Source organism: Portunus trituberculatus, chromosome 48 (assembly GCF_017591435.1).
Source record: "Portunus trituberculatus isolate SZX2019 chromosome 48, ASM1759143v1, whole genome shotgun sequence".
NCBI classification, from domain to species: Eukaryota; Metazoa; Arthropoda; class Malacostraca; order Decapoda; family Portunidae; genus Portunus; species Portunus trituberculatus.
In genome coordinates, this window is record NC_059302.1 from 21,857,312 (window position 1) to 21,870,922 (window position 13,611).

At 46.7% G+C, this 13,611-nt stretch overlaps 1 protein-coding gene across 1 annotated transcript in view; it reads left to right on the forward strand.

The window, feature by feature from the left end:
- Positions 1-13,611, forward strand: part of LOC123498461 (Down syndrome cell adhesion molecule-like protein Dscam2) — a 73,872-nt gene that overhangs the window by 6,302 nt on the left and 53,959 nt on the right. Inside the window, exons 5-10 of the mRNA XM_045245563.1 lie at positions 5,911-6,130; positions 7,777-8,017; positions 8,616-8,930; positions 9,041-9,310; positions 10,365-10,646; positions 12,778-12,897. Of these exons, the coding sequence (XP_045101498.1) occupies positions 5,911-6,130; positions 7,777-8,017; positions 8,616-8,930; positions 9,041-9,310; positions 10,365-10,646; positions 12,778-12,897 (1,448 nt within the window). The remainder of the gene's footprint in view (positions 1-5,910; positions 6,131-7,776; positions 8,018-8,615; positions 8,931-9,040; positions 9,311-10,364; positions 10,647-12,777; positions 12,898-13,611) is intronic.

Here is a 13,611-nt window from a genome sequence, read left to right on the forward strand (position 1 = left end):
AAAGAGGGGAAAGAGAGGGAAGAGAGAGAGAGAGAGAGAGAGAGAGAGAGAGAGAGAGAGAGAGAGAGAGAGAGAGAGGGGAGGAAACGTCAATTGGAGGTGGAGGGAATGTTCAGCAAGGAAGAGTGAGGGTTAAGTGTAAATTAGTGAGGGAAGTTACTAGCGTGTCGTTAAAAGTGAAAGTGTAGTTTGTTTACACTGAAGGAAAGGCAGCAAGAGAGAGAGAGAGAGAGAGAGAGAGAGAGAGAGAGAGAGAGAGAGAGAGAAAGAAAACGAAGAATAGAGAGATGATAGAAGACGAACAACAGCGACAAAAACAACAATAATAATAATAATGATAATAATAATAAATATAATTATAATAATAATAATAATAATAATAAGAAGAAGAAGAAGAACAAGAACAAGAACAAGAACAAGAACAAGAAGAACAAGAACAATAGCAACAACAACAAAAACAACAACAGCAACAACAACAACAACAACAACAACAACAACATCATCAACTACTACTACTACTACTACTACTACTACTACTACTACTACTACTACTACTACTACTACTACTATTACTACTATTACAACGAAAACAACAACAACAACAACAACAACAACAACAACAACAAGGGAAAGAGACAAAGTAAGATAGGAATAAATAAGAGAGAATTTAATGAAAGGGAAAAATAAACAGAAGAGAGAAAAAATAAACGAAGAATAAGGAAGGAAGGAATGAAAAGATAAAAGAAAGAAAAAGGAAAGAAAACGAAAAAAAAGGATGTTACAAGAAAAAGAGAAGAGGAGAAATGGAAGAAGATAAACGGAGGAATGAAAAGAGGAGAAAGAAAGAGAAAGAAAGAAAGGAAGAGAGGAAAGAAAACGAAGAAGAAGAGAAGGAGAAAGACAGTAGAAAGGAAACAAGAGAGAAGATGAAATAAGCAAAGAAAACAGAATGAGAGACTAGAAAATGAAAGGAAAGAAAAAGAAGGAAAAAATGAAAAGGGTTAATATTTCTGGATGGGGAAACAAAAGTGAAAAGGAGGAAGAGGAGGAGGAAGAGGGAAATAGAAAGAATAAGCAGATGGAGGATAGGGAGGGGAATATGAGAAGAGAAGTTAGGGAAAGAGGAAATGGACGAAAGACGGGAAGAGGAGGAGAAGAAGAAGAAGAAGAAGAAGGAGGAAGAGGAGGAGGAGGAGGAAGGGAGGGAAGGAGAAGAGGAAAGGAAAGGGAAAATGGAGGGAAAATTTAACGAGAGAGCATATGGAAAGAGAAAAGGTATAAAGAAAAATGGAAAAAGGTTAGAATGAAAAAAAAGAAAGAGGAAAAGAAAAAAAATGATGTAAAGGCCGTACATTTCTGAAAAAGGAAAAAGAAAGAGAAAAGAAAAAAAAGGAGAAAGGGAATGGATGATAAGAAGGAATAAAAGAGAAAAGTAAAAAAAAAAAAGATGAAAGAATTAGAGAGAAGAAAGAAGAAAAATGAAAGGAGCGAAGGAGCGTGAAATTAAGCAGAAGGGCTAGAGAGAGAGAGAGAGAGAGAGAGAGAGAGAGAGAGAGAGAGAGAGAGAGAGAGAGAGAGAGAGAGAGTGAGTGAGTGAGTGAAAAGATAAAATAGAGGAAAAATAGAAAGAAAGATAAGGGAAATAGATAGGATTGATGAGAGAGAGAGAGAGAGAGAGAGAGAGAGAGAGAGAGAGAGAGAGAGAGAGAGAGAAGATACAATTACTTAAGATTTGATTACTAGTCATTAGAACACCCCATATCTCTCTCTCTCTCTCTCTCTCTCTCTCTCTCTCTCTCTCTCTCTCTCTCTCTCTCTCTCTCTCTGTCCCCAAAAGTAACAGTGATACTAAACTGTGCTATATTTGTGTTTCTCTTAATCACTCGAGCAAACACCGGCCAATCAGGGGAGAGAGAGAGAGAGAGAGAGAGAGAGAGAGAGAGAGAGAGAGAGAGGGAGAGGGAGAGGGTAGCCGAGAATAAGGAAAGAGAAAAAGAAATAAAAGTGAGAGAAGAAAGAAAATAAATAGAAATTGGGGAATGAAGAATGGCAGAGAGAGAGAGAGAGAGAGAGAGAGAGAGAGAGAGAGAGAGAGAGAGAGAGAGAGAGAGAGCAACAAGAATATCAACCCTCATGCAGACTATGTAATGAATAATATCTCACTATCATGCAGTGACTAGCTAATCAATGTTTGTGTCGCCTTATCCAAAGACTTCAGGGCGAGGCAGCGGTGTGTCCAAACAGTACAGATTACTTGTAAGTCAGTGAGGATCGTAGAGGGAACTATAGTCTGTCTACACTTTCTCTTTCGTCTTTGTTTATCTTAAGTCTTATTTCCTCCTTTATATGTTTCTTTCTTTCTCCCTTTCTTCTTTCTTTTCTTTCTTCTTATTTCTTTTTCTTCCATTCTTTGTTTATATTATGTTTTATTTCCTTCTTCCTTTCTATCTTTCTTTCTTTCACCCTTTCTTTTTCTTTACTTTCTTCATTTTTCTTTTTCTTACATTCCTCGTTTCTTTTTCTTTATCTCTACCACCACAGCCACTACTATTTGTCTACTCTAAAGTGACTCCTGGGTTTTAGTTTGAGTGGTGTCCCAGGGAATGCGTGGTTGTCAGATCTTGAGGTAAACCGTGAGCTATCCTTGTAATAAGTGCGCTGATCAACAGAAAACAAGTATTATTCACATCAAATCAAATACGTTATCAATAAACTACAATATGTTTGAAATCCAGGAGCCATTTTAGAGTAGAAGGACTATGATGAACTTGAATAAAAAATAGTGCTTTATAGAGGCTAGCCCGGGAGTTGAGGTACGTACATACTGAGTGTAAAGAGTAATGTCGACTTACGCCCATATTCAGAAACGCCTTCCTCTCTCTCACTAAGACAATTTTCCAAGGCCATAGAGACAACTAGCACGGTTTCTCAAGACAGTTTCTCCTTTTCATAAACTAGAAACCTTGCCAATCCATCACCAGAACCATGGAAACACTTATAAACACGAGTGTCTTCATCCGGAGCCTTTGGGAAGTAGTAATGGTGAGAGCAAAGCGTTTCTGAATACGGGCCTTAGAATGACTTAAACTATTATATTTCAAAGTATGTCTCTGTATAACTCATTCGTGCGTCAACTTCTTCAAAACTGGGAATAGTGTTAGTCTTCATAATAAAACCCATTGCAATAACTGAAAAGAATGAGAGGTTAGAATGACGTAACCCCTTCAGTACCATTATACGTGTTTCTATTCATTCTGGTTACTGTTTGGTGGTTTGATACAGCTTCAAAAACTCATAATGGGATTGATATAGTGAAGATTGTGGCCATTAACCTCTTTAGAAGACTGTGGCCATTAACTTCTATTGTACTGGGACGCATTTTTACTACGAGTTTTGTGTAAGATTAGACGATTTTATTTACATTGGGAAGGGTCTATGTAAGTCAGAAGATTAATGGCCAGAATCTTCACTATTTTAATCCCAACATAAGTTTCTGAAGCTGTATACAATCATCAAATAGTAAGCAGAATGAATATGGAAACACGTCATGCCATGGCACTGAAGGGGTTAATCTTCTGACCTCCATAGACCATTCCTAATGTCAACAAAATGGTCTAATAATAACCAAAACTCATGGTAGAAATGTGTTACAATGCCTTAAGATAATCCTAAAGCTACAAAATGAAACATGTGACTAACACTCTGATGAACGACGTAAGCGTTTATGCTGCCAACATGCCGGCTGACTGTAGTGTTATTCAGTATTTTTCAAGGAATATAATAACTGACACAACAATGAATATTCTATCACAGATCACCTCAGCGTCACAGGAAACAATGACTGCAAGATTATGTCAAAGCGCTTCAATCTACAAACGAAACACTTTAAACCTTTCAGTTCCAGGACGCGTTTTAATATTCATTCTGTTTACTATTTGCTGATTTTATACAGCTTCAGAAACGTATGTGGGGATTCAAATAGTGAAGACTGTGGCCATTAATCTTCAGACTTCCGTTCATAATGTAAATAAAATCGTTTAACCCCTTCAATACTGGAACGCATTTTTACTATGAGTTTTGGATGTGATTAGAAGATTTTATTGACATTATTAAGAGTCTATGGAGATCAGAAGATTAATAGCCAAAGTCTTCACTATTTCTATCCCCGAAATAGTAAGTAGAATGAATATGGAAACGTGTCACGGTACTGAAGGAGCTATTCGTGCCCAAAAAATCAAGATAAAAAAAAAAAAAAAGCATCCCAGTGCTAAAAGAGTTAATCGCATCGTTAACATTTTGAACAAGCTTCTTAATCGAACAGTGAACTCTAACTCACCTGAATCCTTTAATACGAAGCACACAAACACCTGGAAGCGAATCTCAACAAATTCTCTCCTTTCTCTAAATAAACGCTGGTGAAATGCTGCCACAATACACTCTGCGAAATATTAAACGTACCCGCACTCTGTCCATATTATATTACAGTGTTGATTTTCAGATAGCCGGATATGTGAGGGCTCAGTATAGTGGGGGAATAATGGACCTCACTTTCAGCCCCTCCTGTTGAAAATCCCACGTCATCTTTTTCAATACTACACGATGCATTTCCTGACTTTTAACCTCGTCAGTACTAGGTTGAAGGGAGTGGTGGGTGGGGAGGGGCCTTGTGCTTTGCTCCCCCCATTGCTGTGTCCTGTAACTGCAATAACGTCAAGGTGTTTTGCTGTGTGTGTTGTCCTTTGTAATGCCATGTGACGTAATGTAATCCTTTTCCTTCCTTTTGTCTTGTTTCTGTTACTTCCTTTGTTTCTCTCTCTCTCTCTCTCTCTCTCTCTCTCTCTCTCTCTCTCTCTCTCTCTCTCTCTCTCTCTCAATCCTTCCTTCCCTCATTTTTAATTTCCCTCTTTCTCTTACTCTCTCTGTGCTTCATTCACTTCCCTCCCCTCCCTTCCCTTCCTTCCCTTCCCTCCCCTCCTCCCTTTCCTTCCCTCCCCTCCCCTTCCCTTTCATTCCTTTCCCTTCTCTCCCTTCCTTCCTATTGATACATTTCCTTCCTCTCACTCATCTTCCGTGTTCCATCCCTTCCCTCATCCTACACCCACTCTCTCTCTCCCTCCCTCTCTCTCTCCCCTTTCTGCCTACAGGACCATCTGATTATCTAGAGGAAATAGGAAGGGAGGGAGGGAGGGAGGGAGAGAAGGAGGGAGGAGAAAGATAGATGACCAGAGTGAGAGTGAGGGCGAGAGGTAATGTGAAAGGGGAGAGGGGAGGGGGGAGAGAAGAGGTGTGATGGAGGTGGAGAGATAGAGGTGAAGTGATGAGAGAGAGAGAGAGAGAGAGAGAGAGAGAGAGAGATGAGGGAAAGCATGGGTTGCAGGTGTGCGGGCGGGAGATGGCATCAGAGGGGGGTTGGCATGGTGGGTAGGGGGTGGGGGGTGACAGGTGTGATAATTATCGGGAAGGTGTCACGGGTGAAGGCAGAGGTGAGGTCAGCTTGTCGATATTGAGCATTCAGCGTGGATTCCTCTCTCTCTCTCTCTCTCTCTCTCTCTCTCTCTCTCTCTCTCTCTCTCTCTCTCTCTCTCTCTCTCTCTCTCTCTCTCTCTCTCTCTCTCTCTCTCTCTCTCTCTCTCTCTCTCTCTCTCTCTCTCTCTCTCTCTCTCTCTCTCTCTCTCTCTCTCTCTCTCTCTCTCTCTCTCTCTCTCTCTCTCTCTCTCTCTTCTCTCTAACCTAACTCCAAACTAATCGTTAGGCTAACCTAACCTAACCTAACCTAACCTAACCCAACCAAACCCAACCCAACCCAACCTAACCAAACCTAACCTAACCCAACCCAACCAAACCTGACTTGACCTAACCTAACCTAACTTAACCAAACCTAACCACTGCAATTTCCTTCCACACCTACAGCTGGACTCGAGAGGGCGTGGTCGGCGAACTGGGCAGCGTGGGCGGAGGTAGTGGCGGGCGTGTGTGGGTACGCGGATCAGTAGTGGGCGGCTCGAGGGCGGGAGCTGGCGACGCAGGAGGGTATACTTGTGTAGCTGCCAACGGAGCGGGTACAGACACCGCCCACTACACCCTCACAGTGGTTCAGGAGCTGCATGTCACCGCCCATCCCTCCAACCAGGTAAGAGCGTAATGGCGGGGCGTGGGGAGGTGTTGTGGTGATGTGATAGGAGGAAAAGATGATGGCAAAGGATGGGAGAAAATAGGAAGGGATGGGATGCTTATAGGAGAGTCAGGAGCTGGGATGGGAAAGGATGAAGGGCTACGGAGGGGATAGGAGGACCAGTGATGGGAAGGAAAGGTCAGGATAGGAAGGGAATGAAGGGGAAGGGAGGGGAAAGGACGATCAGATATGTTGAAGGGGTTAGGAGATGAAAGGGGAAGGAAAGAAGAGGGAAGGGAATGATCAGAGGAGGGGGGGGGAAGTGAGGGAAAAGGAGGTTCAGATATGTTGAAAGGGTTAGGGAAGGAGATGGGAAGGGAAGGGAAGGAGAGGGGAAGGAAGGAAAGGGAAGATCATAGGAAGGAATGAGAGGGGGAAGTGAGGGAAGGAAGGGGAAGGAGAGGTGAAGGGAAGCTCGAGGGGAAATGTTGGGAGTAAGGGAGGAGAAGGGGAAGCTCAGGATAGGAAGGGATAGGAAGAGAAGGGAGGATCACATGGGAGAGGAAGGGATGTGATGGGAAGGGAGGATGAGAGGAAGGGATGGAAGGGGAAGGAGGGCGGGAGGGAGGGGGGGAGGGGAAGTGAGGGGAGGGCAGGACAGATGTTCGTGTGTTTGTCATGTGTTGTCTTTGTGTCCTCTTGTTCTTCGTGTCTTTCTTTTCTTTTTTCTTTTGTTTCCTTTTTTGTGTTCCTGGTTTGTGTCATTGGTTGTCTGTTTGCTTGTTTCGTGTTTTGTGTTTTAAAGGTCTTCGTTGTTCTTCCTCCTCTTCTTCCTCTTTTTATCTTTCGTCTTTTACTTTCTCTTTTTTTCCTTGTTCATGTTTTATTAATTTCTTTTCACTTGTTTCTTTCTTCTTTTCTATTTCTGGATTTGATTTCTTCTTCTCCTCCTCCTCCTCCTCCTCCTCCTCCTCCTCCTCCTCCTCCTCCTCCTCCTCCTCCTCCTCCTCCTCCTCCTCCTCCTTCTCGGCCTTCTCATCTCGGTGCCCTCAGGACTTTCTCTTCCTTCCAAGTCTGTTTGTGACTCCTTCCTTTTATTATTATCTTTGTACCCCTCCTCCTCCTTCTCCTCCTCCTCCTCCTCCTCCTTCTCTTCTGCCATCGCCGTCGCCTTCTTTACCTTCTTCACTTCCTCTTCTTATTCTGCTTCCCTGACTTTTCTTATTCTCCAATCTCACAATCTTTAACCCACTTCCTTCCTTTTTATCCCTTCACATTTCTCTCCACCACCACCACCACCACCACCGCCACCATAACCACCACCACCGCCGCCACCACCGCCACAGTCATTCCAGCCTCCCATGCCCGGTGGAGTGTGAGTCTCTTGGTCAATATTTACGAGTATCGGGCGGCGGAGTGTTTTAGGGGCGGTGGCGACCTCCCGGAAAGAGCGAGGAGGGGGGAAGCGGAAGAGAAAGATGAGGATAAGGAGGAGGAAGAGGGAGAAGAGGGAGAGGAGGAGTGTGAGAGGCCCTAGTCACCAGAGATCCTCCCTCAGGGCTCATCTGGGCGCCTCAAACATTGATTATCGGGCCACTAATATATTCGTGTCGTCGGATGTAGAGGTGGCGAGGGGGCCACTCATCCCTTCACCCTCCCGGCAGGTGGCGGCGGCAGGTGGCAGGGCGACTGTGGCCTGCCGCGTTGAGGGCTCCCCTGTGGCCGAGGTCAGGTGGTATAAGGACGGCGACGCCATACTCCCGCACGCCCACGGTCACATCATGCTGCAGGGGCGCGACACTCTGGTGCTGACGGGCGTGGGCGAGAGGGACGCGGGCGTGTATCAGTGCGTGGCGGCCAACAGCGTCGGGGAGGCCCAGGCCGCGTCCCATCTCACTATCCGAGGTAAGTGTTCAGCGTCCCTGTCTTGCTCATCTTGTCCTTCCCTTCCTCTTCCTAGAAGTCTTTCTTTACCCCCCTCATTAGCATCACCTCTCTCTCTCTCTCTCTCTCTCTCTCTCTCTCTCTCTCTCTCTCTCTCTCTCTCTCTCTCTCTCTCTCTCTCTCTCTCTCTCTCTCTCTCTCTCTCTCTCTCTCTCTCTCTCTCTCTCTCTCTCTCTCTCTCTCTCTCTCTCTCTCTCTCTCTCTCTCTCTCTCTCTCTCTCTCTCTCTCTCTCTCTCTCTCTCTCTCTCTCTCTCTCTCTCTCTCTCTCTCTCTCTCTCTCTCTCTCTCTCTCTCTCTCTCTCTCTCTCTCTCTCTCTCTCTCTCTCTCTCTCTCTCTCTCTCTCTCTCTCTCTCTCTCTCTCTCTCTCTCTCTCTCTCTCTCTCTCTCTCTCTCTCTCTCTCTCTCTCTCTCTCTCTCTCTCTCTCTCTCTCTCTCTCTCTCTCTCTCTCTCTCTACGACACAGCCTCCCTTTCTTAACCCTTGATCATCCCACGCTCCCTGCTTTCCTTCCCTCTCTCGCCTCCTGATCGCCTCCACTGCCTCCTGTCCCGCCACAGATTCGCCGCCCACGCTGCGCCACACCTTCGTGGAGCAGACCCTGAGGGCTGGGGGCTCGGTGTCCCTCAAGTGCACAGCGCTGGGCCACCCGCCTCCCGTTATCACCTGGAGCTTGGACGGCCGTCCCCTGGCACCTGCCTCGGACCACTACGGCGGGCAGCGGGTGTCCCTGGGTTCGTGGGTGGACCCCGCCGGCCAAGTGGTGAGTCAGGTAAACGTGAGTCGTGTCACACACCTTGACGGCGGCCGCTACGCCTGCACAGCTGCCAACGCTGCGGGCTCCATCTCGCACACCTCGCCGCTCAACGTGTACGGTACGTGGCTCGCTGCACTCTTTATGGGCAGGCCTTCTTTGTCTATGGAGGATATGAGTGTCACGAGTGCCGCCCAGCTGACTCATACCCCAGGTCCTTCCTACCCGCAGGCCCCCCCACCGCCCGCGGCTCATCCAATGTGACGGTGGTGGAGGGCACGGAGGCCAAGGTGTCGTGTCCCGTGGCGGGATATCCCTTGGTGGGCGTGACGTGGGCGCTGCACGGGCGGCCGCTCACACCCACCTCCCGCCGTGCGCCGCGCGGTGACGGCACCCTCGTGATACAGCGCGTGGAGGCAGACCATGATGTGGGCCGCTACTCTTGCACCGCCAACGGGCCCCAGGGCACCGACACCGCCTCCTTCTTCCTCTCCGTCGTCAGTAAGTGTGCTGAGAGAGAGAGAGAGAGAGAGAGAGAGAGAGAGAGAGAGAGAGAGAGAGGGTGCAAGGTAGTGAAGGCGGTAGTAACAGGTGGGTAAGAAGGGAAGCAAAAGGAAATAAGGTTATGAAAAAAAATTAGGAGGACGGGGGAGGAGGAGAAGGAGGAGGAGGAGGAGGAGGAGGAAGGGAGGAGTAGGAGGAAGAAGAAGAGGAGGAAGAGGAGGAGGAGGAGGAGGAGGACGAGGAAGAGGAAGAAGAGGAGGAGGAGGCGATAAAGTATTTAGAGTAAACGACGGTGTTTTGATCTTGTGAAAACATCTCAGATTACAGCGCCGGAATCAAAACACGAACTGACATGGCGAACAGACAAACAGCCAGAGAGATAGACAGACAGACGGACAAACAGACAGACAGTCATTGCATTTAGTGATTCGTGGCGCTAAGTGGACGGAATTAATTAAGCTGTTCTCCCTTTCCCTTCCTTCCACCCTCCCTCTCCCTTCCTTTCCTTCCTCCATCTCCTCTCCTCATGTACTCTTTCTCCACCTCCCTCTTCCTCTCCCTCTCTCTCTCTCCCTCTCCCTCTCCCTCTCCCTCTCCCTCTCCCTCTCCCTTTCCCGTCACATCCTATTACCCCTATTTCCGCCTTCCAATCTTCTCTTTCCTCCCTTCCTTCCTCTCCTCTTCCTTGTCACTCTCTTCTCCCTTCCTCCCATACCATGTTATTCCCTTTTGCTCCTTTCAATCTTCTTTACCATTTGTTCTTCATCCTTTCACCCTTATCTGTACATCCATTCCCCATCTCACTCCATTCTATTCCTCCAAACACTAATCATTCCTTGTTTCTTTCGAATCTTTCCCTTCCTTCCATCCACGTTGTCAATCTTCCATTCCCTCTCCTCCTCTACCTTTCCACACACCTCTTCCAGTTTAGCCTGTACAACATCACTCCCTTATGTGTTTCTCGGTTTGGCTCTCTTTTTCTCTTTCTCTCTAGTTTTCTCCATCTCTTTCTTTCTCTTTTCTCTAATTCTCTTTCTCTCTAATTTTCCAGAACCTCCCGTGCTAGCTGAGATAAAGTTCCAGGAAGGTCTAGTGGAGGGGATGAGGCTCTCCGTCACCTGTTCCCTTCTGAGCGGCGACCTTCCCATTAGTCTCCGCTGGTCCCGCGATGGCCGCCCGCTGCCCCGCGACTCCAGCCTGACTGAGACGCACTCGCAGTTCTTCTCCAACCTGGTCTTCGCGGAGATCATGGGACGCCACGCCGGCCGCTACTCTTGCACCGCCTCCAACGCCGCCGCCTCCGCCACCGTCAGCGCCACCATGCACGTCCAGGGTGAGAGAGAGAGAGAGAGAGAGAGAGAGAGAGAGAGAGAGAGAGAGAGAGAGAGAGAGAGAGAGAGAGAGAGAGAGAGAGAGAGAGAGAGAGAGAGAGAGAGAGAGAGAGAGAGAGAGAGAGAAGAAGAGAGAAGAGAAGAAGAAGAAAATCAAGAAAACAATGAAGAAGGAAATAAAGGAAAAAAGGGAGAAAAGGAAACGAATAGGCACGTTAAGGAGAGAAGAGACAAAGAGAAAGAAAAATGAAGAGAGAGAGAGAGAGAGAGAGAGAGAGAGAGAGAGAGAGAGAGAGAGAGAGAGAGAGAGAGAGAGAGAGAGAGAGAGAGAGAGAGAAAGAGAGAGAGAGAGAGAGAGAGAGAGAGAGAGAGAATGAAAAGCAACTGTAGATTAATACAATGAACGTAAAGTTTGCCAAATAAAGATACATTTGTGTTTACTGTATTGGAGGAGGAGGAAGAGGAGAAGGAAGAGCAAGAGGAGGAGGAGGAAGAGGAAGAGAAGGAAGAAGAGAAAGAGTAAGAGAAGGAGAAGAAGAAGATGCACAACCCTATTTTTGTCTTCGTGAATGCTATTAAGTCACGAGAGAGAGAGAGAGAGAGAGAGAGAGAGAGAGAGAGAGAGAGAGAGAGAGAGTCACCCCTTTCCCTGAGCTAGCGTCGCTTCATCATCAGTTTGAAGTGTAGATTGTTCCATAATTTCCATATATATTGCAACTTAAGGGCATAAGTTAACGTGCTTTGGGGCGTGATGTGGCGGGGCGGCGCGCTGGGTGGACAGGGGAGGGCGGTGATGGAGTAGCTGGAGGGAAAAGGAAGAGGAAGAGGAGGAAGAAGTGATGATGGTAGAAGGGAAAAACTGAAGGGTAAAGGAAGGAGTGAGAGAATATTTGTTTGATAGAGAGTAGGTGGAGAAGAAAGGGAAAAAGAAGAGGAGGAAGAGGAAGAGGAGGAGGAGGAAGTGATGATTGTGGAAGGGAAAAACTGATGGGTAGAATACATTAGAGTAGAGAGTGAGAGAATACTTGCTTACTTTCTTGCTTTCTTGCATTCTTTTAGTTTTGGAAATGTTGAAAAAGAGAGAAAGAAAGAAAATCAACATAATTTGTCTATCATTATTCTTCTTTTTTCGTCACTTTTAATTATATTTGGTCTTTATTATCTCTCTCTCTCTCTCTCTCTCTCTCTCTCTCTCTCTCTCTCTCTCTCTCTCTCTCTCTCTCTCTCTCTCTCATCTCTCCTCTCTCTCTCTCTCTCTCTCTCTCTCTCTCTCCCTCCTCTCCTCCTACACACGTGAGATACAACAGGTGTGCTCTCTCTCTCTCCTCCTCTCTCTCTCTCTCTCTCTCTCTCTCTCTCTCTCTCTCTCTCTCTCTCTCTCTCTCTCTCTCTCTCTCTCTCTCTCTCTCTCTCTCTCTCTCTCTCTCTCTCTCTCTCTCTCTCTCTCTCTCTCTCTCTCTCTCTCTCATCCCAGAATTAAAAATAGTTTTCAGTGGGAATAGTTTGTGTCAATTAGTCATCAAAGGGTACAAGCTAATTGATCTCTGGCCGTGTGGTTGTGTGGACAGGTAACCACACGCTCTCTCTCTCTCTCTCTCTCTCTCTCTCTCTCTCTCTCTCTCTCTCTCTGGTAGATCCGTTTTTTTTCACATCTTTACTTCATTTCATCATCTTTTGTATTTTTTTTCTTCTTCCTCCTCTTCGCCCTCGTCCTCGTCATCGTTTTCCTCCTCCTCCTCCTCCTCCTCCTCCTCCATTCGACATACACACTGTGCATCCACGTACACAATGCACACACCACATGACATTTACCAAGTGTTAACACTTTCCCCCACAAACACAAGTAGTCAGACGTAGATTACACATTTCTTTTTCACTCTCTACTAAAATTCCATGTGATTTTTTAATATCACATGGTTTCGCCTTTTTTTCCTGCCAGCCTCGGCTGGAGGGAGGGGTGGGTGGGGAGGAGCCTTCTTCTTTGCTGTCCTATCTCTACCACTGGTAGTTAGTAGATAGTCTTCACAAACAGCCTAGTAAGGACCTAAGGGTCTGTTGCTGTTTGTCTTCCTTTGTATTCCTTTGTATTCCACTGACTCAAGCTCCTCTCTCCCACCCTCTCTCCCCTGACAGTGCCGCCGGCGTGGGTGGTGGAACCGCAGGACGTAGCGGTGGTGGGCGGGGGGGAGGCGTCCCTAGAGTGCCACGCTCAAGGCACGCCCACGCCCACACTCACCTGGAGGAAAGCCACAGGTGAGTCCATTACGCACGCACACACACACACACACACACACACACACACACACACACACACACACACACACACACACACACACACACACACACACACACACACACACACACACACACACACACACACACACACACACACACACACATGGTATTGATAAGTTAATGTTGCAAGCCTCAATTTTTCAGTGCCAGGCGGTGTGTTGGAGATGACGCCTCTGCATCATTGAGAGAGAGAGAGAGAGAGAGAGAGAGAGAGAGAGAGAGAGAGAGAGAGAGAGAGAGAGAGAGAGAGAGAGAGTTGAAATGTTTATAAGGTTTTGGTGGGTGGTAGCAGTAGGTAGTAGGGTAGTAGTTGGTGGTTGTGGTAGCATTAGTAGTAGTAGTAGTAGTAGTAGTAGTAGTAGTAGTAGTAGTAGTGGTGGCAGTATTATTATTGGTGGTGGTGGTAGTAGTAGTAGTAGTGTGGTGGTGGTGTGGTGTGGTGTGTGGTGGTGGTGGTGGTAATGTGGCAGTAGTGGTAGTGGTGGTAGTATGGTGGTGGTGGTGGTGGTAACGGCAGTAGTAGTGGTGGTAATGGCGGTTGTCGTGGTGGTGGTGGTGGTGGTAGTCGTGGTGACGGTACAATGAGTAATGGTGATGGTCGTAATTCATGGTGGTTGTGGTGGTGGTTGTAGTGTTGGTGGTGGTGGTGTGTGTGTGTGTGTGTGTGTGTGT